At 38.5% G+C, this 26,583-nt stretch overlaps 1 protein-coding gene across 1 annotated transcript; it reads right to left on the reverse strand.

Annotated features, from left to right (window-relative positions):
* Positions 1 to 1,338: 1,338 nt before the first annotated feature.
* LPL (lipoprotein lipase) lies at positions 1,339 to 25,705 on the reverse strand. The gene is made up of 10 exons (XM_025463206.3): positions 25,488 to 25,705; positions 18,649 to 18,818; positions 13,892 to 14,071; positions 12,436 to 12,547; positions 11,448 to 11,681; positions 9,782 to 10,024; positions 7,477 to 7,597; positions 6,335 to 6,517; positions 5,166 to 5,270; positions 1,339 to 2,893 (listed from the first exon to the last, which is right to left on the reverse strand). Coding segments are annotated over exons 1-10 (1,416 nt in total). The 5' UTR covers positions 25,555 to 25,705; the 3' UTR covers positions 1,339 to 2,892.
* Positions 25,706 to 26,583: the final 878 nt, after the last annotated feature.

The raw sequence follows: 26,583 nt of genomic DNA on the forward strand, positions 1-26,583 counted from the left end.
CACTCCCATCAGCAATATATGCAGGTTCACCTTTCTCTATGGCCTTGCCAACTCTTGTTATTGTCTTTTTGGTTATATCAACAGGCATGGATGGACAGTGAGCAAAGTCTATAAACTTTATAGAGTCCATCAACTGGTGAAATCTCAATTACAGAGTTATGCAATCATCACCACAATTTAATTTTCATCATCCCCAAAAGATCTCTTATATTATTTGTAGTTAATTTTTCTTCCAACTCTCATCCCCAGGCAACAACTAAATCTACTTTTTTTTCTCTATAACTTTGCCTTTTCTGAAAATTTCATACAGATGGAATCCTAAAACACTCTATATCTAACTAACAATGAAGTTTTGGGTCAGTGGCCACTGAAACAATTATTTTCTGTATTAAATTCTTTCTGATTTTACTAAGAAGCAATCTCTATTTAGTGCATGTATGGCTGTATGTTGTTCTTTTCCCAAAGAAAAGTTCTAAAAAATGCACCTTCCCACACCAAATAGTTAATTTTATTGAACAAACTTACTTCATAGGTAACAATTAGACTGCAGAAATAAAGATAATGTATTCTAGAAAATGGTCAAAATTCTTACATTAATCTAACATTTTACTAGTGAAAAAGTAGGTGCAGGCAAAGAAAGTTCTGTGTATTTTATTTAGGAAAAAAAACTGTATTATTTTCCTTTATAGTTAGTTTAAAGGATCTCTAAAGCTTTTTACAAATGTAAATATAAAAATAAAATATAGTGTGCCTGTAATTTTTAGAAGCTATATTTTTTACCAAGCACAGTAATTTTACTCAGTAAATCAGTAAAAATTTGCGGAATGAACTTGCCCTAAGAAAAAATATCTTTTTAGGGGATTAAAACAATACAAAATGACTTAGTGTTTTAGTAAAATTTTGTCAATTTTATTAAAAGCAGGTTCTATTTCTTAAAATAATTTTAAGTTTCCTTTTTTTAAAAAAAGTCTATTTTGTGGTATTATTTCATCAGAGTAAGTTGGCCCAGTGAGACTGTCACTGACAAAGACATGTACAAAGTTAGCACCACATGTCTATAAATGTAGTTACCCAAAACCTTTCCAATAAAGCAATCTCCCTTTACTCATACACACATATATTTACAGCTAATAAATAACATTTAAAGCCAAAGCATTATTATTATATATATATGTATATATACATATACATATACATATATGTATAATGAAGTCTGCAGAAGCCAGAGTTCCTAGGGCCTTTACTGACTGGATTTATATTTTCTCAAGGTTATGCACCCTTGTTCAAAACCCAAATCCAGAAAATTAATGAATTAGCAATAAAGGGGGATGACAACAATAAATCTCACAATATTTTATTTTTAGAGAAAATTCATTCCAAGTTGGCTGACATCAATCACAGCATTCATCCTACTTTGTATAGGCATAATCATATTTCTCAAATGAAGGGCTGAAGTTCTAGCACCTCTGGGATAATTTTTACTCCAATACATCCTAATACTATATCCCTTGATTATTTGCTTTCCAAGGTATGCTGAATAATAAATGTACATGTGGGATTTCATGTATGAGTAATATGTTCAGATACCCACACATGTTCACAATTTGGATTCCCAGCAATAGCCTTTGAGACATTTTACTTCTTTATCAATTTATATTAAGATATAGATCATTCTGAAGATATGATAGCTAGTTTATAAATAACTGTTCACTCACTCTTGACTAGTTGTTAAAAACAACATCTCCCATGGCATTTCATGTGGCAGTGGCAATTGAGAATTTTTTTAATTGCCCACGATGGTTTTTAGCACTGTTTATGGGTAAATACTTTCACCTCTAAACTTAGTAAAAATGGTCGTTGTCTAAAATTTATAAGACTTTACATGATGCATGACCTTGAATACATATTTTCTTTAAAACCAAGGAAGAAAAAGACATTCTCAAAGTATGACTGAAGCATGACTGAGATAAATCTAAAATGGAATAGTGCCTATAGGATATTAAATGACCTCAAATTGATGAATATAATTTCTGAAGTCTGATAATGAAATTGTGGTATCATCTCCTTCCCCCATAGTTAAAATTATGTGTTTGTTGAAAATAACAAGCTCATGTAAAACACCAACCTAGAAAACACTGTTAAAATATAATCTTGAGACAAGAGGGGGCAGAGATTAAACAATAAACTGTAAAGCCTACTGAGACTGAAATGGTCTGAATTTTATATCTCTTTTAATTTGTAATTTAGCAATGATGCAACCAGCTGCAGGGAAGTTTTAAAGTTTCAGTGATTTATCATCTTCATTTTCTATTCCTCTCCTCAAGTCTCTAGTCCCTGGTTAACTCCTGGGCAACACAGAACCCAATGGTAAGAGAAGAATCATTCCAAAAAAAGTCAGACGTTTTGACTGGTAAGTAAATGGGTCCAACTCATGCCACCAAAAAAAAAAAAAAAAAAAAAAATCACTTTCTTTTTTCAGACTTGAAGAAAACTTTGAGAAGATATCAATCCAGAAAATGCAGACTTCCAATTAAAATATGAGATTCTACTCAATTTTAGGCTATGGCTAAACTCACTAGATAAAGAAGGCATCTTCTTTCCCATGGGCCAAAACAGTCTTATCTCTTTCTCAAAAGACAAAACAGTGATTTTCAAATCTATAATCTTTTAAAGTTAGATGTGCTATTTGGCCACTATACTCCTCAAATTGAATTAGCCACTTTTTTGAGTGTTTGAGACTGTATCCTAAAACAACTAACAAAGACAGAGCTGGGATTAATACTCAGTAAAATTCTCTTTGAAACACCCAAAGCACTGGGCATCCTTTGTAAAAGTTACTTCATTCTTCATAGAATTTATGTGCTGTTCTTCCTTCTGTAGATTTGCTCAGGTTCTGAGAAAAAGCAGAGGAGGAAGGGCAATTTATTATTTGCTTAGTGTTTTACAACCATCCTCCCTCCCACCTTCATGATGAAAAAGTATTCAACTGGAAGTTCAGAACAAAGGTTATGGGATCAGATGTGGAAAATGGCAGGAAAGACTCTCTAAGATCTATTTAGAGGTGTCCCAATAAAGACTATCATTTTTAGAAGACTGAACCAAATGATTTCAAAGAAGGTATCATTTAAGATTTCTTAATCCTAAAACCTGTCAAATGAAATGCCTGATTCTTTTCTTTTCTTGTGATGAGTCTTCTACTAAAGAGTTATATCAGAAGATAAGAGACAGAGAACTTTTGTTTTAATTTAGTCACAGAAGAGGGAAACTGCAGAAGGTTATTAGTCTGATTCATAATTACTTCCTAGATAAAGTTCAGATGTATAAAACAAAAGCCACCTAAATATCTGTGGTCTCAGTAATCCTATAAACAGATAAGGAATGTATCATTAATCTTTCTCAGATAAATGATTGTGACTTATATAAAAAATATGACCAGAAATATTCTTAAAACTGCCGGATATATTTCCTAATTTTTCAGGTTTTGCTTTTACATTCACATATAGATTTAAAGTTATGGATGATTTGGGGAGAATATGTGTGTACAAGTGTGTTTGTGTACATTTATATGTAACATAAATGCATGTATAAAACTTCACATGGGAGCCCCTTTTTTTTTTTTTAAGATTTTATTTATTTATTCGTAGAGATGCAGAGAGAGAGAGAGAGAGAGAGGCAGAGACACAGGCAGAGGGAGAAGCAGGCTCCACGCAGAGAGCCTGACGCGGGACTCGATCCAGGGTCTCCAGATCACGCCCCGGGCTGCAGGCGGCGCTAAACCGCTGCGCCACCGGGATGGGAGCCCCTTTATAAAAATTAAATAAAATATAAAATTTTCTCAGATTTTTGATGAGGGAAAACAAAGCAATGAACCTCTGAGTAGAACAGTCTCCACTCAGATAAAAATTTATTTATACTGCCTGGCTTAATACCATTAACTATTTTTTATTTCAAGTTTATCTTGAGTGCTCTTATATTAATGTGTTTTTTTTACATTAATGTTTTTAATCAAGTGGTTTCACCTTATCGTTCAAAGTGTATGTCACAATTCTATTTTTGTAAAAAATGAAAAAAAAATAAATGTTATATATGCATAGAGAAAGTCTGAAAGAATATAAATTTAAATGTTAATTGGGAGTTGTCCCTGGGGTATAGTCACAGTGATTTTATTTTAGCCTATTTCTCCTAATTTATCCATAATCCATAATCTATAATTATCATGGATAAATTATAACATGAAATAGAAATTTAAAATAATAGAGATATTCTACATAGGGTCTTTAATATACTTTTCTTATTAGGCACTTCTTACTCTCTACTTTTGTCTATAAATGTAACAGAGAAGACATACCAGAAGCAATTGTTTTTTCTATTTCTAGATAATGTTGTGACCAGCCTTTCCCATTGTTCCTTGTGTCCCTGGATTGTATGACATGATCTAAGCTTCTCCCCCTTATGCTTCTAACCCATTAGTACTTGGTATCTGGCAAGGGAATTAGTAGAGAAATGAAAGTAAGATAATGTGAGAATTCAGGAGGGGATGGGGATGGTCACACACTTAATCTCCATTTAGTCTTTATACTCTGGAAAGATTCAGCTGCCATATGATTAGTCTTAAAGTTCAAGTAGGAAAAAGCCAGGGGATTGTTTTGAGATGGAAAAGAAAACTATCTCCTAAATTCTAACTCCATTAGCTCCCCATCGTTGGGGATTTTGAGATGGGTGCTTGGTGGCTGCCCCTTTGGCTCTCTGTCCTAGAGTCTGCTGCCACTTGGAACACCAAGGATTATGTGCTATAGTTGATGTTTTCCTCCCCTGAAGGAAGTATGCCCACAGCCACCATGATGACTACCGTGCTGTGTGCTCTGCACACAGGATCCATAAAGGTAGCAGGGATACAGTACTGAAAAAAGCAGCAGTAAAGATTTTGTAGTAGTGTAAGAACTAAAATAAAAGAACAGAAAGAGAAAGAAAAAAGAGGAAATACTGCCCAAAACAAGTGGGCCAGTCCGATGTATATACAGAAAAGCTAAGAAAGACCCCTTGAAGATTCTAGCCACAAGAATCAGTGCAAGTCTTTAAGTTATGGGATGAAGAGCAATGTATAAAGCCGTGTCCCCTAACTGCAAGCTCAGGATACCCAAGGAACTTTAGCCCATGATGCTCACCAGCCAGACTTCTTATTCAGAGACTTGTCATGGCATTTCACAAATACCACAGACGACTTTCCTTTCTGCAGATGAGACACTTTCTCCCTGGAACAGAAGATTACCCTGTAGAAGAAAATGAATGTGAACATGTCATATGGGAAAAGAGAAACAGTTGTTCAAAAAATATATGATTTGGTTAGGGCTATTTAAATCCCACCTGATCATTCTGATTAATTATTTTGATATTTCCAATAAGCTGTTTAAAATCAGGCCATTCTGGTCAGCGACACATCTGATTCAGAATTTGAGGGCCTCACCCACTGTTCAACAATAATCAGTCCAGACAGGCATATAGACAGCTTGGTGCAGCCTTAAAATCACAAGGCTTTCACCACAAGGTGATAGATACAAGATCATTATCTTGTATCCTTGTATCTGCCTTCAGGAATTCACAAACCATCCCTCAACTGTTCTGTTAGAGAAGCAAATGCTCTGCATAGCCTCTCAATCCACCTCCTTTTTTGTTTTTATGTGTTTTATTTGCTATAAAAGAAAATGACCAAAGATAAAAAATTTATCAATCCTAATTCAAAGAGTCATTGTTATTAACAATAACATTTTTATTAACACTATAATTTGCAAAATCCCTATACATTTACTATAAAAGTTTTAAATCCTACAGAGCTCTTGATGCAATTAATTTATAGATATATATGAGGTGCAGGTGGGGAGACAGGATGAGACTACAGAATCTCATTCTTCTTGAAAAGAAGATTAATCTTATTAATTAATCTTATTATTTATTATTATCATCTAATTATTAATGATTAATCTCATTAATCTTTGAATGTCAACATCTCTGAAATTCTTTCCATAAGTGTTTTGTGCTTGCAAGAGACAGTGTTAAATGAGAAGCTGAGATCCTCAACTTAAAATCTTAGCTCTCACTCAGTAATTGTGACCAATTCGGGATTATATTTTCTTTCCATGAAATTCAGAAATATTATACCTCCATAGCAATGACAATAAAAAAACACCCCTCCTCAAAATTATAGGTGTAATTACCTAGGTGATAGAGTTTTAAAGAAAAATCTTGCTAAAATTCCACCTGAGTGTTGAAGGCTCCATTATCCCTAGGTAAGGATGCAGTGAGTCTAAAGTGAATGGAGAAAAATAAATTTAATTACTTTTTCTGAGTCTCTCCAGCTTTTACTCTGATCTTCTCAATAGCAAAGCCAGGGCTGCTCCACCAGTCTGACCAGCTGAAGTATGAATCACTCTTCCATTTGAGTTTCAACATTAGCAGTTCTCCAATATCCACCTCCGTGTAAATTAGAAAAGAGTATGTCTTATTAGCAGAAACTTCAGGCCTGAAGAAAAAAATCAGCATATTTGGTTAGTTTAGAAACAAGTTTTTTTGTTTTGGGTGTGTGTGTGTGTGTGTGTGTGTGTGTGTGTGTGTTTTCATTTTTCTTCCTCCCAAGACATAAATAGCTTTATTGTTTGGGAAATATTTTAAAAACGCAAAAAATGTCCAACAAAATACTCAAGATGAGGATCAATGGCATGTAGGGTATTTTAAATTTTTTTTTTAATTTTTTTATTTATTTATGATAGTCACAGAGAGAGAGAGAGAGAGAGAGAGAGAGGCAGAGACACAGGCAGAGGGAGAAGCAGGCTCCATGCACCAGGAGCCCGATGTGGGATTCGATCCCGGGTCTCCAGGATCGCGCCCTGGGCCAAAGGCAGGCGCCAAACCACTGCGCCACCCAGGGATCCCCATGTAGGGTATTTTAAAAGATATCTACACCCTTTTAATCTATTCTAACTTTTACACTAACAGTATGAATGATTTAATACAATTCTTAAGAAAAAATCCATAAATCATTCAGAGATATTTATATTTTAATATATCCCCTTCCAATCTATATTGCTATGTGAACATGTTTACCTTGTTAAAATCATAGGATATATATAATTCTCTATTCTTTCTTTGTTTATTTCATATTTTACCTTCCATTTTTTGCCATATTTTACCTGGTTTTCTATAATTATAGTTTTTAGAAAATAGATTGATTTTATGGACTTTAAACCACAATTCATTTAACTATTGCCTCAATGTTGGATATTTATTTTGTTTCTAATCCATGCTATTATAGGTACCAATCTAATGGATATCTTTTGCCATAAAGCTTTTAAAAAAAAACTCTGTTGAATTATTTCTTTTCCAAGTGTCCTACTCTTCTTCTGTTCTAAAGACCAATGATTATAGCAGGTAGCAGTGCCATTTAAGCCCACATGCTGGAGGTAAAACCATGTGGCTACTCACAGGGTAAAAGGGATGTTCTCACTCTCAGCCACAGTGCCATACAGAGAGATCTCGAAGGCCTGGTTGGTCTGTGCATCACTCTCAGTCCCAGAAAAATGTATCTTTACTTGGTAATGGAAGACTGTAGGGAGAAAATGTAGGGAACAAGTGCTAATCAGTTTTTATGCAAACACCACAGCCCCAGATAAGCAGGCAATTCAGAACCACAGAATTCTGAATCATTAAATAGGAAGTGCTCACGCATGACTGTCTGTGTGGTTTGGAAAGATTTCTTCATGTCTACACAGTGTTTGTTACTAGAAAATACAGACCTTGAATTCCACTCCCTTTCAGTAAAGTGTGGTTGTAGTCAATAGGAAGAATACAGGTGTGTATGAATTGCTAAGCAGTCCTAGAAAGTAGTCACCTTTGATGGGCACAACGGAGATCACATCAAGTAGCCAAAATACCCATGACTCTCTCCATGAACTCTTCCCTTTCTTGGACATCTTATCCCCAAATATCTGTATGGAGCATATTTGGCATTTGTTAATGGGACGTGGGCATTTGTATGTGACTGTATTTCTTCATGTTTTATGGGTATGTCCGACTCCCTACCCTATGTGTAAATTCCCTCAGGCCAGAAGATCACATTTATATTCTTTATCCCCCTCACCATCTAGCACAAAGTAGATATTATAGCAGGTTCACAATCAAATTTAGTCATTGAATCACAGTGAGGCCATAAAGACTGCTGGTTCCTGATGTGTTCTGTATTAGGGAGAGCTTCTGGAAGCAGATACTTGGACTTCTACATTTCCTCTCTCCTCTCTGTATCGCTACAAAAACCCTGAGTAGATAGGATGAGGGAGGTTAAGGAGATAGGAAACTCCGCAGGCTTAACACACAGCTACTAAAGGGTGAAGAGAAACCGAGTTTGGGGTTGAATGGAGCCCTTGCAGGCATCACCACAGGTCAGAGCAGGGGAAGCTGAGACTGCCGAAGTTCCCCCAAGAATAGTGAATAGTGATGGAGCCCTGTGTGGCACTGAGCAGAATGCCTGGGTGATAAGCGAGATCTCCCAAGTCTTCGGAAGATTCCAGTCTCCTCTATACCTCACACACAGTTTCTCATTCTAAAGAGTCAAGGAAACAAAGGTTTCCTCATTGCTTAAAGGCTTCCTTGAATTCCTGCTGCTCCAGGCCTTTGGGCCACCAAATGAATGCTGTAGAGGTTCTAACAAACCACTTTACTAATGGTTACCTCCACCAGATATATTTTACCTTGGAAAATTGTATTTCAATGCCATCGCTTTCCTCGGATTTCTACCTGGGCTCCACATAAGTTAGCTTTTCGGGTCGTAGTTCCTCTTGCCAGATTTCCCTGGTATCTCTTCTCCTGTTTCCCTTCAATCCCTATAAATCTTTCTCTAAACAAACTGCCAAGTTTGAAGTTCAGCTGGTACAAATTCATGACAAAATGGAAATATCTTAGAGGCTTGATATATTCTTCCCTCTCAGGAATAGATGAATTTAAAATACAGGTAGCTTTTGCCTTCATTGAAAGCAAACTTTAGGAGGGGAGCCTGGGTGCTCAGCAGTTGAGCATCTGCCTTTGGCTCAGGTCAGGATCCCAGGATCCTGGGATCCAGTCCCACATCAGGGTCCCTGCAGGGAGCCTGCTTCTCCCTCTGCCTATGTCTCTGCCTCTCTGTGTGTCTCTCATGAATACATAAAATCTTTAAAAAAAATAATAAAGCAAACTTTAGGAGTTGGCAAATGTTTTTCTGTGAAGGGCCAGATACTAAAAAATTTAGGCTTTGTGGGCAATACAGTCTCTATAATTACTTAACTCTGCTGTAGTAGAGAAAGCACCCTGAGCCAATACAAAAATGAATGTGTGTGGCTGTATTCTAATAAAACTTTATTTACAAAAGCAGATGGGGGGCTGGATTTGACCCATGGGCCACAGTCTGCTTGCTGACCTGGATAGATGAATGGTTTCAAATGAACTCTGAGCCAGGTACTAATGGGCTGGCCCATGCTAATGGTCACAACCAAAGAGGAGGGTGGCAAGCAAGGCTGCTGCATAGAGTAGTGCAGGTTGTGCATTGGGCCTTACTGGCAATGGGAATTGGGAGCTTCAGTAAAATGGACCAGGGTAACTCCATCTCTATCAATAGAAATACAAGTAAGGGTTCAGAGTCTAGTAACATCATCTTGCCACCTCCGTTGCAATGGACAGACTCAGTACATGGGAGGCAATGAGCATGACAAAAAAATAGGATCAAATTGATCTTCCCTACTCACAACATTCTCCAGCCTACCTTTGTAAGGCATCTGAGAGCGAGTCTTCAGGTACATTTTGCTGCCTCTTTTGGCTCTGACCTTATTGATCTCATAGCCCATGTTGTTGCAACGGTTCTTTCTGCAACTCAGGCAAAGCCCTTTCTCAAAGGCTTCCTTTGAGTTGCACCGGTAGGCCTTACTTGGATTTTCTTCATTCAGCAGAGAGTCAATAAAGAGGTGAATGGACCGCTCATGGGAGCATTTCACTAGCTGGTCCACATCTGGGAAGAAAGAAGCACAAAGAAAATTCAATTCCATGAAAGTCCATAATAAGTGTTTCATCTTGCATGTCTAAACAAGCTTAGGTGTGTAGTCAGAATAAAATTACCCATAATCTAGTCTTATGACCTTTTGAGTGTAAGTCCTACTTAAGGAGGTATTCTTGGTGGCAGTTTCTCAGCTCTGAGTGTCAAAATTGCAAATATGCCGAGAACTTTTGCCTTTTCTGCTGTCTTACATTTGTATGTTTATGGAAATGTAATAAGAGACTTCAAGGTAGAAGCTGACTTCCCCAGTTTGTTACATCCTTCTCTTATATTGAAAACATAAAACACTTCTACATGCTTCTAGAAACAACATCATGAAAGGCAGAAATATTAAGTGAAAAGTATTTTATCATAGATACTATGTATAATTGAAGATTGTATCACTGCTAATGGTTTTTACGTTAAATGAATCACAGAAATAATTAGCAATGTAATAAAAGTATATCGCTTACCATAAACTTTTATAACTATTGAAAATAGTAACTTAAGCTGTAATTTCTAAAACCTATGTACAAAAGACCTGAGCTTACTGACTATAGGTTGGTTGCATTGCCCACAAAGGATGAAAAAAAGCCCTTAAAACAAATTATAAATTTAACACAAACATAATTATTGAAGTAAATATTAAGATAATATTAAATTGCATTTTTTCCTTAAATTTTGAGATATTTATTGTTAGAGAATAGTGATTTGGTGGGATTTTTAAAATTCTTTTAAAGATTTATTTATTTATTTTAGAGAGAAAGAGAGAAAACGTGTGTACATGAGTAAGGGGAGGCCCAGAGGGAGAGAATCTTCAAGCAGACTCCCCACTGAGGGTGGAGCCCCATGCACGGTTGGATCCCATGACCCATGAAATCACGACCTGGGCTGAAACCAAGAGTTAGATGCTTAACAGATTGAGCCACCCAGGTGTGCCTGATTTGTTTCTTATTTGTATGTCCTTTAAATGGCTGTCAAAAGGAATTTGGACTAATTAACATGTATTTTACTTTCAGTAAAATTCAAAATAACTCTAAAGGTTTCACAACCACATTCATTCAAAGTGCAATAACATGTGACCAGATATCATTTTATCCTGCTATTATCCAAGGCAGTGGAGTTTTCTTGTGTAGATCTCACCTTTCCTTTCTTTTATTTCTGGAAGTGCAGTACTCAGTGTAGTCTACAACATAATACATAAAATAAAAAGTGTCTGTCTGACCAAAGGAAGTAGTAAGGCTGTAAAGGTAATCATGCTGAATATGATAGCTTCTTCAGAAACATTTCTTGGCTAAATGTATATATTAAAACTACTTACTTGTAGGGAATGGGTAGGAGACTAGATCAGTAAGAATTAAGAACGAAACAGTTTAATTAACTTCTAAATCATAGTTACCTCCAAGGCCTCTCTCTGCAATCACACGGATGGCTTCCCCAATGTTACATCCTGGTTGAAAAGTGCCTCCATTAGGATAAATATCAACATGTCCTACTGGTTTCTGGATTCCAATACTTCGGCCAGGTGACCCTCTTGTGAATGTGTGTAAGACATCTACAAAATCTGCATCATCAGGAGAAAGACGACTTGGAGCTTCTGCATACTCAAAGTTAGGTCCAGCTGGATCTAGACCTTAATGGGGGGAAAAAAAAGTCCTCACAGATATTTAAATTCCCATTCATTTTGTCCTCCATTAGTTTCACCTTAGCATTGGATTGTTCATCATTTGAATTGTAACTGGCAGCCACATATGTTCTTATTAGCTCCTTATTCTGTAGTGATTGGATCCTTAGATTACAGAGAATATTAAAACTAGGCTTAGCGCCTTTAAAAGGAATTTGAGTTTCTTGAACTAGCTATTAAATAGCAATTTTCATTCAGGACAAGAAGAGCCTCTTTTATAAATTATTTTTGAGCCTGGTGAGAAGGCCTTCAAACAGTGGTGGGTTCTTTCTTTTTCTCTAGTCATGCCAAATCATCCATTGCCTTTGCCCTGGTTGAGCGTCCTCCTTTTTCCGAGCAGCCTCTTGTATTAGTCCTTTTCCATTTTTCCCAGCACTGATATGAGAGGTGACATACATGCAATATACCACCACAGGAAAGAGCAGAGGGAGGAGGGAAATGAGCTTCCCAGGGACTCCATTGGGCTCTCTGTGCTTAACTCTGTTCTATTTCGCTTCTGACAGTAGGTGGTAAGCCCAGGAGAGCAAAGGCCCATATTCTATCCTACTCCAGAAAAAGAGCCCTCCCACAAGATAATCAAATGTCAGGGCAAACAAAGAGGAACATCACATACATATGGGAATTTGACAAGCATCCTATTCTCTTTCAGAATGACAGGCATCTCAACTTTTCTATGATAAATCTACTGGCATTGCCTTCTTACCAGTAATTCTATTGACCTTCTTATTGGTCAGACTTCCTGCAATGCCAGCAGCATGCGCTCCAAGGCTGTATCCCAAAAGATGGACATTGTCCAGAGGATACTGAAATTCCTCCTTTGGAAGAGAAAAAGAAAAAGGGGTTCTTATGGCTCTGTACAAAAAGATCAAAGCTAAAATGAAAAAATGAATATAAATACTGTTTTTGAAATACAGGCAATGCTGAAAATTAACTCTACTTATTTTAATTCTGTGTTATAGATCAAAGAAATATTCTAGTGTTGACATTTTCTCTTTCTTTAAAAACATATATGTAAGTTAGAAAGTTGTCCCATACATTTGAAATTGAAACATATGGAAATCTGAATTTCCATATATCTGAAAATATATGTATGCATGTATAGCTATATATTTATATGTAGATATGTAAATGTATATATGTGTGTATGTATCTGTATGTAGATAAACTATCTGTAAATACATACACATATATTAAACAGATATTTAGCTTTAACCCATTATTCCCTACTCTAAATACCCAAATCATTTTATTCTTTAAGGTTAGTCAGAAAATGACTTAAAACCAGAAAATATTACAGGGAGAAGGAATCATAGACACACACGGTCCAGCCTCTTTATTCAACAGATGGGAAGCCTGAGGCCCATGCAGATGATCTGATTTGTCCAGGTTCACTTTTCTGACAAGCAAAAGAGTCAAGAAAAGAACTTTTCTCTTTAAATGGTCCGTCCAATAAACAGAGCTTATTTTTTACCTCCAAGTATCTGGCTTAAATAATTGGGCCCCATCAGAGTATTAGGTTTGTTTTTTTTTTTTCAGCCAACCCCAAGATACTTTTCAAAGGTAATTTTCAGAGGATGGCATCAGAGAATAAAGTGGATAAGGTGGCAGCTAAATCAGAACTCCTCACCCTTAGCCACTTCATATGCTACAGACCTTCCCTGACATTTTCTTCCTAGCTCAAATCAATCCGTCCCCTAACCCTCAACAAAAATCTGGATCTTTAATCTACACTAAGGAATGGGTATTGTTAATCTTTTCGTGAAAAAGATTGCTATTCTAATGGGTCAAAGCCAGGGTAACATTTCCATGTGCCAGTCAACTGGTAGAGAAAGATTTGGCTAAATATGACATCTTCTCTCTGCCCTGAAATAACAAGCTTTTGTCTGGTCTGCCCACTTAGTTCTTGGTCTCCCCAGATCTATTCACTATGAAAATATCAGAGGATAGGGCGGGGCTGGACTATGGCTTGACTTTACAGTTTTATCATTCTTATCATAATGCTGCTTTCTGGCTAAAAAAAATGCCCATGCTTATTCTGAAGATTTGAAATGCTCCAGAAAATATTTATATTTAAGTGAAAAGTAATAAAAACCAGTTTTTTGTTTAGTACTAGTGAAGAGATATGTTTTGGACACATGTCTTCTTCCCCCAGTCCTTACCGCCAACCAGTTGATGAACTTGGCCACATCTTTTCCCACCAGCTTGGTGTACCCTGCAGACACTGGATAATGCTGCTGGGCTCGTGACAGCCAGTCCACCACAATGACATTGGAGTCCGGTTCCCTCTTGTACAGGGCAGCCACAAGTTTTGGCACCCAACTCTCATACATTCCTGTCACCTGGAAAGGATGATACAAGCTTTCCTAAAATAACCACTTACAACTTGTCATAGATATCTCGGCCTAATACACTTCTATGAAATGGAAAGAAAACAAACATACAAACTTGAAAGGAAGCCCACCGCCTCAGAAAGAAAATTCAAATCATGCAAAAGAGTGTTCAGAGTGTGCCTGACAAGTTTGAGCATGCCAAAGAAGGGATGTGTTGAGCTGAGGAACAGCAGATTAGGGTTTACACCATCAGTTTTTAAAAACTTGTTTTATAAATTCTGTAAAACCAATAATTTATATGAAAGATCCATCTGAATAAGTTAAAATTCTGCAGAATTATAGACTATTTTAAAATAAATTTAATTACGTTCAATTAGGCTAATAAATCTTTCACAACTGCATTGTTTTGGAGGATGCAAATACACTTTTTTTCCTATAAACAGTCATTTACATACAACATTGGATGTGCTAATGAAAAAAATAGTTTTAAATGTACTATCCTAACAGAAGGTAAATTCTATTGGCAATCTCTTTGTTAATATATAAGAAAATGATCAGCTTTGGTTTAGATTTTTTTTTATAATTCTCTCAAATTCTTAATTATCAAAGTAGAAATTAATGAGGTTTAATAGTCACACTTCCCAAATTATTAGATTGGTCCTGTTTGGAGATAAGGAAACTGGCAACTATAAATCTTTGCTTCTTGTTTTAAAAAGGCTCCCAAATTTAAAATCGAAAGAACTATAAGAGTTCTCAAGTTAACTCTATTTATGTAAAATTTTAAGTTTTCAAGGAGGGCATCGGACACCTCTGCAAAGATGCATACTTTTAAAAAAAATTGAAACACACTTAAAAACTGCAGATTGGAATACTGTGCACTATCTTGCCCTGAGCTCAAACATCCAGTAACCTGATTCAAATCCCCAAGTCTCCCTGCCCTTACCATAACCTGAGAGAAAATCATGTTGTAACCACTGTAAAGGTTACTTAAATATGTACTCAATGAAGAAGGTTCTGAAATACATGTTTAAAGTAACTTTTCAAGGGAGGCCTATAAAACCTACATTTTTCTTAGAATAATTCCAATAGCAAAAAATAGGACTCATGAGTTCTCAAACCAAGAGACTTCATTTGGAATTTTGATCTTATATAGTGGATTCTTTCAGATATGCTTACATTTTATTTAGTTTATTTTCTAGACTAAAACTATCAAAACATGAGCTCCTGATACTAACAACGCACAATTTTTCACCTCATTGCTGTGCCCTGTGGTAGGAAAAAGCAAGCCTGAAACCCAGGAGATCTTGGTTTCAGTCCCAGCTCTTCCAATAATTACTTCTATGAATGGAGGCACTATTTTAACCTTTTAGGCCACCTATAAAACAAAGGGGTTGGGTTCAGATGATTCTGGAGTTACTTGCCACCTCATAAATGTCTTCTTGTATCCATTCTGACTCCCAATCTATTTGCAGTGATATAATACCAGCTCTAAAGCTATTGCCATTTCAAGCATGAAGAGGAAAAAAAAAAGTTTTAAAGCCCATTAGAAACTCATTTAAACCTTCTTTGAAGGCAGCCCGGGTGGCTCAGCGGTTTAGCGCCGCCTTCAGCCCAGGGCCTGATCCTGGAGACCAGGGATCAAGCCCCACGTCGGGCTCCCTGCATGGAGCCTGCTTCTCCCTCTGCCTGTGTCTCTGCCTCTCTCTGTGCCTCTCATGAATAAATAAATCTTTAAAAAAATAAAAAACCTTCTTTGAACCTGTCTCAGTGAGAGGCTGCTTTAAGATGTCTTAAGTGTGAAAGAGGGTACTTGATGGGATGAACAATGGTGTTATGCTATATGTTGGTAAATTGAATTTAAATAAAAAATAAATAAAAATTAAAAGTCTTAAGTGCAGCCTGGGTCTTTGAGGGAACAAGTTAGAATACCACCTAGCCCAAAACTCTGATAAATTGGTCCTGTCTCTCCTTCTCCTCTCTTAGCTGTTGGGAATTTGCTACCCTCTGCATCTTTTCAAGAAAGGATGATGTCAGGTGTTCAGAATGCAATGTTAACTACTGATCCTTTCAGCCAGGCTTGAGGACCTCCTACTACAATGAGAACTCTGGTCTATGAGACCTAAGCAGGGGCAAAGCTGCAGGACAGCTGTGTCCAACTTGTAATCTGGGATGTGTGCTCTAATGCACACTAAGCATTCTTCTGGATTTTCCATGAAAAGCTGCAGAATTTCCTTATTTCCCTTTGTCTTAGGATCTTGAGCTGCTAAACAGTTTACCTCACATAAGGCAGAAAAATCTCATTTGCTCTAAGCCCCTATTGTAAGTTTTTCTGTACTATCAATATTTTCAAGTTAGGCAATCTGTCAAAGATTAGGTAACCCAACTTACTCCTACAGTGACTGATACTTTTATTAACTGCCTAAAAATTAGTCCTTTCTTTTTTTTTAACTCAACATAAAATACTGCTGTAAGTGACCTGGAACAGCAAAGGAGTGGAAAACCCAAGCAATCACCTTTTAACTCTAAAAAGGTATTATTTACTAGGGTTTTTCTCTGAGATTCCTTAAATCAGCACAAATTTTTGAAATCTTTGATTTCAAAGACACACAGCTGAACTGAAGTCCTCCTGTCCACTCATTCCAGGTGGTCCAACTGAAGCAGCCAGGCAGTCCACCGAAATAAGCTGAGATCAGTTACCCAGTGTATCTGGATTAGTTATTGCATAGACCAACCAGCTCTTTATGATGAGACTCCATACCACAGCCGGTGGCCTTGGCACCTGAGCTCAGAGACTTAAAATGTCAGGACACACAAGGTAAAGAATATGGTGGGCTTAGTGGACCAATGATAGAAATTGGCACTGTCTACCAATACTGAATTAGCCATTTCATCTTTGCATGAGAAGGAACTATGCTTTTCAAAAATTCCTAAAGTATCAAGTTCTCACAGGGATAAGATTGAAATACTCAATTTATTCTGTCATATAAAATGTTTATTAAGCTTACTATACTTTTTCAAAAGGTATTTAAAGTTCTATATAAAATCAAAACATCTCTAAAACTACCAATGATTACCACTTATTTAAATATCTTATAAAAGACCTATGTTAAGAATTTTAATATGTATTTTTATCATAACATATGAAATTTACAATGTAAAACTAGTAAACTGATTTTTTTAAAATACACGTCCATGTAATTCTGTTAGTAGTTGCCTTCATCTCCATAAAAGTCTAGCAATTGTTCTAGATTGTTAATAAGAAAGGCACTTAAGTTACACAGGAAAAGAATGGAGATGGAAGTCAATCAAAAAAAAATCAATCAAAAAAAAAAAAGAAATCTGTCAATCATTCTCTAATTCATCTCATTAGAATTTATTTAGTATCTATTACTATATTCACAAGCTCTGACATAATGGCAGGATTATTTCTCTTTAACCTCCCATTTTATTTAAGTCCTTTTTATATAAAAAATGAAATCTGCTCACTTTGGTTTGAAAATATTAACCACCAACTGAAGTAGTTACATAAGAACTGTACCATGGAAAGTACATGTCTGGCACATTTAGAAGGCAGTACTTTAATCATAGTCTTTATTTTTAAGTTTTGTTTTTCTTTTTAAGAAGTTTTTATTTAAATTCCAGTTAGCTAACATGCAGTTTCACATGTAAAATTTAGTGATTCAACACTTCCTTACAACGTCTGGTGCTTATCACAACAAATGCACTCCTTAATCCCTATCACTTATTCATATTCTTTAAAAGTAAAAGTAAATGAGCACTGGCTGTTATACACAACTGGTAAATTATTGAACACTGCATCTGAAACTAATGATGTTCTATATGTTGGCTAATTGAATTTTAAATTTTTAAAAAATATTAGTTGAAAAAAAGTAAAAGTAACTGTAACCAAATGTAACCAAATATAACCACAGCTTTCACTTTTTCTAATCATTCTGTATGACACCTTGTCTCGCTAGCCTTCTTTCATTGCTAAAAAAGTTCCCGAAAGTTTACAATTGAAGAATTTTGGAAGTAGAGTCTAACCTCTTTGTCTTACACATCAGTCGACTGAGGCCTAGAGACGAGAAGTAGCATCAGTCACATCACAGAGCTGGAAAATGGCAAAGCCAGAACCAGAATCAATACTTCCTCACTCTACTCCAACCCTCTCCTCTTTCTGACAAGTTCTCCCTTAGGAGAAGACCTTTGATAATGTGCTGCATGAATCCGGATCACACCAGGTGTCCAAGGGCATCCTAAAGCGATAACCTACATTCTGCTCTGTAGTTGAGCAAAGCCTTGTTTTCTCACCTCATAAGAGTGGCTGGTTCGAGGGCACCAACTAAGTACCATAGTAAAATGAAGGATGGCCCTACGTGGGGGAAATACTTATGAACCTGTAATTTTAGATTCCACAGTCCTCACCCCAGCCAGAATTGCCTGCACTCAAGTTCAGAACAAAGCCATCAGAAAACAAGCAGAAATACGGGATATGGAGACTCATCATGGTGTTCCCAACAACTGGAGCAAGCAAGTCAGATGCCTGGTCTACCCCAATCTGCTCCTTCCCTAAGAAACTGTCTTACCGTCCAGCCATGGATCACCACAAAGGTCTTGCTGGTGTGATTGAAGTGGCAGTTAGCCACAGATTCTATCACTCCGGGAATGAGGTGGCAGGTATCCTCAGCTGTGTCTTCAGGGGTCCTTAGAGCAAATTTACTTTCGATATCTACAAAATCATTTCCTCCTGGAATTCCTAAAAAAGGAAAAGTTGGAGAGGTGGCTAATTGGAGGGTTGTCTGTTTTATTTGCTAGAATGGTATGTTTTAGGTTTATAAGCAACTACCACCGATGCTATTTTTGTTTCTATTTTGTCTAAATATATGTAGACTGAATGAAGAATGACTAATCCTCCATTCAGGTGAAAAAAATTGACAGAGACCAGAATCCAAATCTTTTGGTTACGATTCAAAACTCATTCTCCTAAAGAACATTGGCTATTGGCTCTTACATGGTAAAGTTCCACTTATCTCATGTATTACTTACCTCTTTCAATCTCTGGTTACATCTAAGGCATAATTTCAAAATATTATATAATAGGCTTGAGGAAATGTTGTTTCCTTTTCACTAGCATAATTTTTAAAAATATAAGCTATAAGAAAAGTTGGAAGCCTAGGGAAACTTTTGTATAAAATTGATCCCACACCCACAGCAAGGTAAATCAGTTAAAAATGCTTAGAAAATAATTCAGCGGGTTGTTCAGAAATACCTGTGCTATGTGAGAACTGGTTAATTCTTTTCCAATATTTCTTGTATCTGAAGTCTTTCACACAAAGTCAAAGCTTTAAAAACTATAGCAAAGCAAATTTGGGAAAGAATCTACTTTAACTCTTCAGAGTTAATCCCAAAGTGAATAAGAAGAGAAATAAAACTTCAGCCTACCTTTTGACTCTCTTAACAATAAATCTAAATTTTTATAAATTTCCATTTAATACTATAGTGAACACTTGAAGTAAATCTCATTTCAAATAAAATCAAACTCTTCTACAAGGTGGACAAGTCAAAGGGAAGTCATATTAGTGGAAATTATTTAATTTCTTGACAAGTAAAAAAAATTAAAACTACTATAAGAAGGTAGATTTTTGGGACACCTGGGTGGCTCAGTGGTTGAGCATCTGCCTTTGGCTCAGGGCATGATCCCGAGGTCCTGGGATCGAGTCCCACATAGGGCTTCCTGCATGGAGCCTGCTTCTCCCTCTGCCTGTGTCTCTGCCTCTCTCTGTGTGTGTCTCTCATGAATAAATAAATAAAACCTTAAAAAAAAGAAGGTAGATTTTTGTAGATTTTAGATTTCTCTATTTTTTAAAAATTGTATTATTTATTCATGAGACACACACAGAGGCAGAGACATAGGCAAAGGGAAAAGCAGACTCTCTACAGGGAGCCTGCTGTGGGACTTGATCCCAGGACCCTGGGATCAAGACCTAAAAGGCAGACGCACAACCACTGAGCCACTCAGGTGCCCCTAGAGTTCTCTATTTAAAACTCAGAAGATAAATAACCGGTACTTCTAATTTCTTAATCTAAACTCACTCTTTTCACAATTCAAACATTGAAAATCTGAAATTTTAAATAACATTGCAAAGCCAGGCCAAAAAATGAAAAAAAAAAGAAAAAAAGAATGATATAGGCATTCAAACCAGGATTATCCTGTAATTAGCTGAATGCTGGCCAACATTTCCTTTTTAATTATTTTCTAAAATTCCTTAAGCAATATTGTGGCTACTTGCTAAGTAATTCTTTTTTTAATATTTTATTTATTTATTTGAGACAGAGAGAGAGAAAGAGAGTGAGAATAAGCAGGGGGAGCTTTAGAGGGGGAGGGAGAAGTAGACTCTGCTGAGCAAGGAGCCCAGGATTCCAGGATGACCTGAGCCGAAGGCAGACACCCAACTGACTGAGCCACCCAAGCGTCTTGCTAAGCAATTCTTTATAGATGACAAGTTGATCACATACACACATTCACACACACACACACACACACACACACAAATTTCTAGCATCTGAACATTCTAAAATAAGTTATTCAAATAAGAGCCTGTGGTAAACTATTGATATTTAAGGCTTTTTTCATTTCCATATTGCACTTGAAAGCCACTGACCCATCAAAAATACACTCTGCCTTCCATCTTATTTGAAGGTGTAGGTTTTCCTTTTCCTTCCTGACCAGGAAGTATTCTGGTGGCCTTATTATTTGCCTAACAGAAGAAAAAAATATTGTAAATTTTTAATCTACTCTGCTTTCAATGCCCAAGAGAGTTTTTTTTATTGTTAGAAAGTACTTTAGAAAATGTAAAACTAAATTAGTTTCACCTGTCCCATATCTCTCCACATCAAATAACTCATCCCTCCTCAATAATCATATTTTAACATTTGATCACCAATTTTTTTGAGTTAGAAATCACCCAAATGACATGACAGACAGATCTCACCCACCACCTATCTGTCAAACTGATATTTAAGACTATTGCCTTGGCACAATTCCAGAGGATGGCACTCACTTTGGTCTATTCTTCCCTCGAATTATGGATTACGGTAGCCCTCATGTTGCTGGTGGTTTTAAAATGACTAAAAATATTGTCAGGACACTATTAAGTCTAGCTTTGCATATTTCCATGAAAAAAAAAGGTCTATTAAACTCATTGATTTTGGGGCGCCTGGATGGCTCAGTCTGTTGAGCACCAATTCTTGATTTCGGCTAAGGTCATGATCTCAGGATCATGAGATCAAGGCCCATGTCAGCTACGTGCTGAAGGCGGAGCCTGCTTAAGGTTCTCTCTCTCCCTCTGCCCCTCCCTTCTTGGGCTCATGGGACTCTCTCTATCTATCTCTCTCTCTCTCTCAAAAAAAAAAAAAATCGTAGCTCCTGTAGAGATTACCTGCATAGCCTTGAGAGGTCCAATTTTCACAACTAACATTTCCTGTGGGTACATAACTTCTGAATCAAAAAAATAGGAAATTCCTACATTCTCAAACAAATTTGTATTTGGAGATTTTTATTTCACTTCTCAAGGAAACTATTTTCCATTTTAAGTTACAGAAAGCATACTGAAGCATTTGACAAGAAGATAGCACCATTCTATATGCTACGTGATATTTTCAATTCTATGTCAGTTCTATACATGAAATCATAAATGTTATTAGCGATTACAGTCATTCTTCCCTTCTCTTTGGTATTCTGATAGAAATTTTCACATTACTAGTGTTTGTAAGAGTGTCTCAGCATCCTAAAGATGAATGTACTTTCCAAGTCTCACCTTCTCACACAACTGATGTGGGTCAGTCAATATGTTTAGCTGTCCCAGTATACACTGGGATTGCTCTTGGCTGGCAGATGAACTGATTTGACTCAACTGTTACTAAGTGAATTATTGTTTTCCATACATAAAAATGGTATTAATGACTCTGCACTTACCTTTTTTAAGGGGGTAAGGATCTTTTTTATCAGGTGCCCTTAGAAAGTAAGGCCTTAAAATAGTGGAAGGGCAATTGCCTAAGGTATATTCCTTCATAAGAGCTTCCATTCTGAATTCAACTTATCACATCAGCATCACCACACCAACCTGTTCCCATCAGACATGTCCTTATTCAGCAGTAAGGTAAGATTTGGGGTAAGTTACAAGTTAATTCACTCCTTGACTATGTAATCTTCATTTCTAAATTCTTAAATAGCTAAAATTCTACATGTATAAACAAAGACAAGGACGTTTACTTAATGTGGATAATAACTTATGGAGATGAAATTATGTTAAGAGATCAAATTATTTCAAAGGTAAATTTATAGAAGGTACAGTATTTCTATTCCTAGAAAAGAAGGAACATTGAGCATCCCATAAAAGATAGTCTAAAGTCAGTTCACAATTATCCGATGGATACAATTAGTGTGCATATGAAGACATGAAGCACAAGACCTCAATTTTAATGAAATTCTCTTTGAATTTTCTACCCGACTATACACATACCTAAAGGACTTCATCAATAATTTACCTTCTCTCTGAAACTGATGGTCATACTTAACTGACTCAGGCAGCTTCTACAGAATGCCAAAAACCAAATGGAATGGGTGAGAACAAAATAAGATTTGGTGAGGGGGGAAAGAAAATCAATATCCTCTGACTGAATTGATTGGTCTTTTCAGATATTCCAACATAGACAATTGCTCTTGACTTATTTAACAGGTTTGCTTTTCATTTCTTTAGAAAAAAAATGTTCATAAAACAGGAGCAGTAAACTATAGAGCCCAATTTCTCCTCCTGGAATAAAGCAAAGAAGGAAGGCGAAGCTAAAAACACATTGGTGGAAGAAAGTGAAATTTTTCCATTGTAACTCTACCTCTGTGTCTGACTTGCACTTTTCAATACTATCAATCAATCATTCCAGTGGTGAGCTCTGCTCCATTTGCAAATGGTATCAGCTATTTTGCTGTCATCACCCATCATATTTAACTTAGATGTTAGCCTGGAAATTCACTATGGCAGGTCAAATAGACTTATAGCTACTGAGTACTGATCCATATGCTCCTTGTCTAGCTCCAAGTTCCCTAATGAGGCCCTGCAGAAACTGAGGTGGCTTCAAGAATAAAGAACCTGAGGGCAGTGCCTCATAGCCTCACATTCTTCCTAGAAAAAAAAAAAAAAAATCCAGAATAAATTAAGTCAGAGCCCAGAGAGGTGCTGTTTGCCATTTTCTCACACTCCTATCTTTTGGCTCTGAAATTGTTACATTCCTAGATTAATTCATTTGGAGGAGAAAAGGAGGGGAAATTTGCTGTGATGGGAGAAGCATAATATAAAGGGAGGAAGTGGTGGAGTGAGAGTGGGAGGGAAGAATAGGAAGGATTAATTTCAAGTCTACTTAAAAATGATTCCTCCCTTGGACCCCTTGGGTGGCTATGTCAGTTGTGCATCTGACTTTTCATTTTGGCTCAGGTCCTGGTCTCAGAATCCTGAGTTGGAGCCCAGCATCTGCTGGCTAGTGGGTGCTGAACCTGCTTAGGATTCTCTCTCTCCTTCTCCCTCTGCCCCCCCAACACTCCCCTCCCGGCACACTCCTGCTCTCAAAAAAACAAAAACAAAAAGTGCAAAATCGTTTAAAAAAATCCTCCCTTAATTTACAGCCAGCTAAAGCATGCATTGGTTAAAATCCAATTTAATTCATCAATCACAAAGTGTCCATTTAAATCGAAGAGTATGAATTAGAGTAGCTTAAGAGAATTTTGAGTGTGGTCTGAACTCCTCATTTTAGAATTGAGGAATTTAAATCCAGGGAGGTGACACTAACTAGACCAGGAATGTAGGGTCCTGAACTTCTAAGAAGCCAGCAAGAACAAGGGGCTCCTGCATGGCTCATTGGGTTAAGTGTCTGCCTTCCCTCGGGTCAGGATCCCAGAGTCCATAGGCTTCTCCCTCTCCGTATGCCCCTCCCCCGCCCCTTATATTTTCTCTCCCTCTCCCTCTCTCTTAAAATGAATAAATAAAATGGTTTGTTTTTTTTTTTAATGCCAACCAAACAAACTGTGGACAACACATATTTGTGTGTTCTTCTATGGTAAAAGTAACTTTACACCATGGTGTATTTTCTGAAATAAGAATATGGAATTTGTTCTTACCATCTTTTGGGGCAGAGTTCAACACTATGGAAGGAAACTTGCCACTATATAAGATACTTAAGACTTTCTGATTGAACCTTTAGTGTTCTTAAACACGGAGAAAATACTTGTCTTTTTACCCACTCAGACTTGGTGAAATCTACATTTTTTTTAAAGATTTTATTTATTTATTCACGAGAACACAGGGAGAGAGAGAGAGAGGCAGGGCACAGGCAGAGGGAGAGGCAAAGGGAGAGGCAGGCTCCATGCAGGGAGCCCGACGTGGGACTCGATCCCAGGTCTCCGGGGTCACGCCCTGGGCCAAAGGCAGGTGCTAAACCGCTGAACCACCCGGGCTTCCCTGAAATCTGCATTTTTAAAAATAAATCTAACAGAAAGGGTCTTCTACAGCCCCTTGCTGAAATGCACTTTGAGCTGCTCTCAGAGTCAGGACAAAGGACCAGAACTCGAACCAGGCCGCCTGAGGGCACGTCCAGGCAACGCTGCCCTGAGTGCAATTTCACCGGAAAGGGAGAAGGAAACGTCGCCTGGCTTTAGGACTTGCTTCGGTCGCCTCCGGGTGGCCGTGGCCCGTTCCGTGCGCCACGCAAGGTGCAAGGGCCCGGGGCTGCCTGCACAGCGGCCAGGTGCGGCGCGGGGCCTTTGTCTTCCGAGGCAGAAAGACCTTCGCATCCCTGGGGCACCCGGCGGGCCGCGGCGGTGACCGGGGCTGTGGGAGCACGTAGACCGCCGCCGGCCGCGCCGCGTGCAGGGGGCTCCGCGCAGGGCTGGGTCCCCCGGGCGCCGCGGCGAGGGGCGCGCGGGGAGCGCCCCGGGCCCCCGAGGGTGCGCGCCCCCCACCCCGCGCCCGCGCCCGCGCCCGCGCCCGCGCCGGGAGCGAGCGCCCCGGGGCTCCCGCGAGGCGAGCGCGCCGCCTCCCCCGCCTCCGCCCCCCGGCTCGGCCCCCCGCGGCCCCGCGGCCGCGCGCCGGGGTCACCTTGGCCCGCGCGCCTCTCCCGCCAGGGCCGCGTCCCGCCCCGGGCCGCCCCCGACTCCCGGAAGCGCGGCCTCCGCCAGGGGGCGAGGGACATGCGCGGGACGAGGGCGGCGCGAGCGGCCGGAGCGTTCCCGCGCGGCGCCCCCGGCTCCCAGCCCCGCGGCTCGCTCGGGGAGCGTCCCGGGCCCCTGCAGCGCCGCCGCCGCTCCTGCCAGCTCCCCGCGCCCGGGGCGGCCGAGACCCAGCCGGCAGGTGCGGCGGGGCCCGCGCGCGGGACTTACGGGCGGCGGCGGCCAGACTCTGCAGCCACATGCCCAGGGCCACCAGGAGTAGGGCTCTGCTCTCCATCTCGGGGTGCGTCCGCGGCGGAGCAGGCGGGGGGCAAGTCGCCCTGTACAGGGGAGCGCAGGGCAGCCCGAAGTGGCTGGTTCCCTCCGAGAAGGAGGAAGACTCGAGTCTGACACTGTTCCCACTCCACGGCTGCTTAAGTGACTGGAAATATGCAAATAAACCTCATCACCTATTGGCTATAAAATCATAAGTTGGGGGGAGGGCCCTAAATTCGCTTCCAAGTATTTGAGCAAACTGTAAAGAGGATCAGCCCTGCCATCGAGAAGAGGGGAAAAGGGCAGAAGGGAAAATTAGCTTTCTCTGTAAGGTTTCTACTTGCTGTTCCTAAGGGCTCGGTCTCCCAAGGGCCCCCCTGCACCAGCACCAAGCACAGATTTGTATGCGTTTATGTTCAATACTGTTAAGGATCACCAGTTTTCCAAGAAGGGGAAGTTAAGCTGTTAAAGTACATTTGATCAATACTTAAACTGCGCTTCTCTTTTGCTGGCTTCTGTTTGTAACTTGCAATGCTTTTGTTGTTGGTTGGTTGTTTGTATTTCCCAAAATTCTTCTGGAAAATGTCAATTTAGGGACCCATGGACACACATTGTTCTGCAGCTTAGGTTTGCACAATCTGATGTATTAACATTGGCAAAATGGATTAGCCTATGTGGTGGAGAAAAAAAGCTTGCTCTAACTAGTTTCTAAATTTTCTCTGGCGAAAATTATGTGCGATCCTCAAGCTCATAAAGGAATCCAAGGATAGCGTTTTATCCTTAGAGACAGATTATTGAGGTCAAATAATATGAAACTAGATTGTTACTCTATGTGAAAGGACCCAGTCACCAAAAAAACACATATTGTATGATTCTATTTATATAAAAATCCACAAATAGGCACATCTTAGAGACAGAAAGTAGATTAGTGGTTGCTCGGAGCTGGGGAACAATGGAGATGTTTTTGGGGGAATGGTGATAAAAAAGTGTTCTAAAATTACATTATGGTTTTGGTTGTACAACTGGGTAAATATACTAAATAACATTGACT

The sequence above is a fragment of the Canis lupus genome, chromosome 25, assembly GCF_003254725.2.
Source record: "Canis lupus dingo isolate Sandy chromosome 25, ASM325472v2, whole genome shotgun sequence".
Lineage (NCBI taxonomy): Eukaryota > Metazoa > Chordata > Mammalia > Carnivora > Canidae > Canis > Canis lupus.

What these genes read in the sequence shown, in the direction of transcription:
- LPL (XM_025463206.3), bottom strand. Translation starts at nt 25,554, where the DNA reads ATGGAGAGCAGAGCCCTACTCCTGGTGGCCCTGGGCATGTGGCTGCAG. An exon ending in GAAGGTCAATAGAATTACTG is followed by an intron (nt 11,682 to 12,435) that starts GTAAGAAGGCAA and finishes CCCCCCATTAAG; the next exon opens with GTCTAGATCCAGCTGGACCT. An exon ending in CTCTCAGATGCCTTACAAAG is followed by an intron (nt 7,598 to 9,781) that starts GTAGGCTGGAGA and finishes TTCTCCCTACAG; the next exon opens with TCTTCCATTACCAAGTAAAG.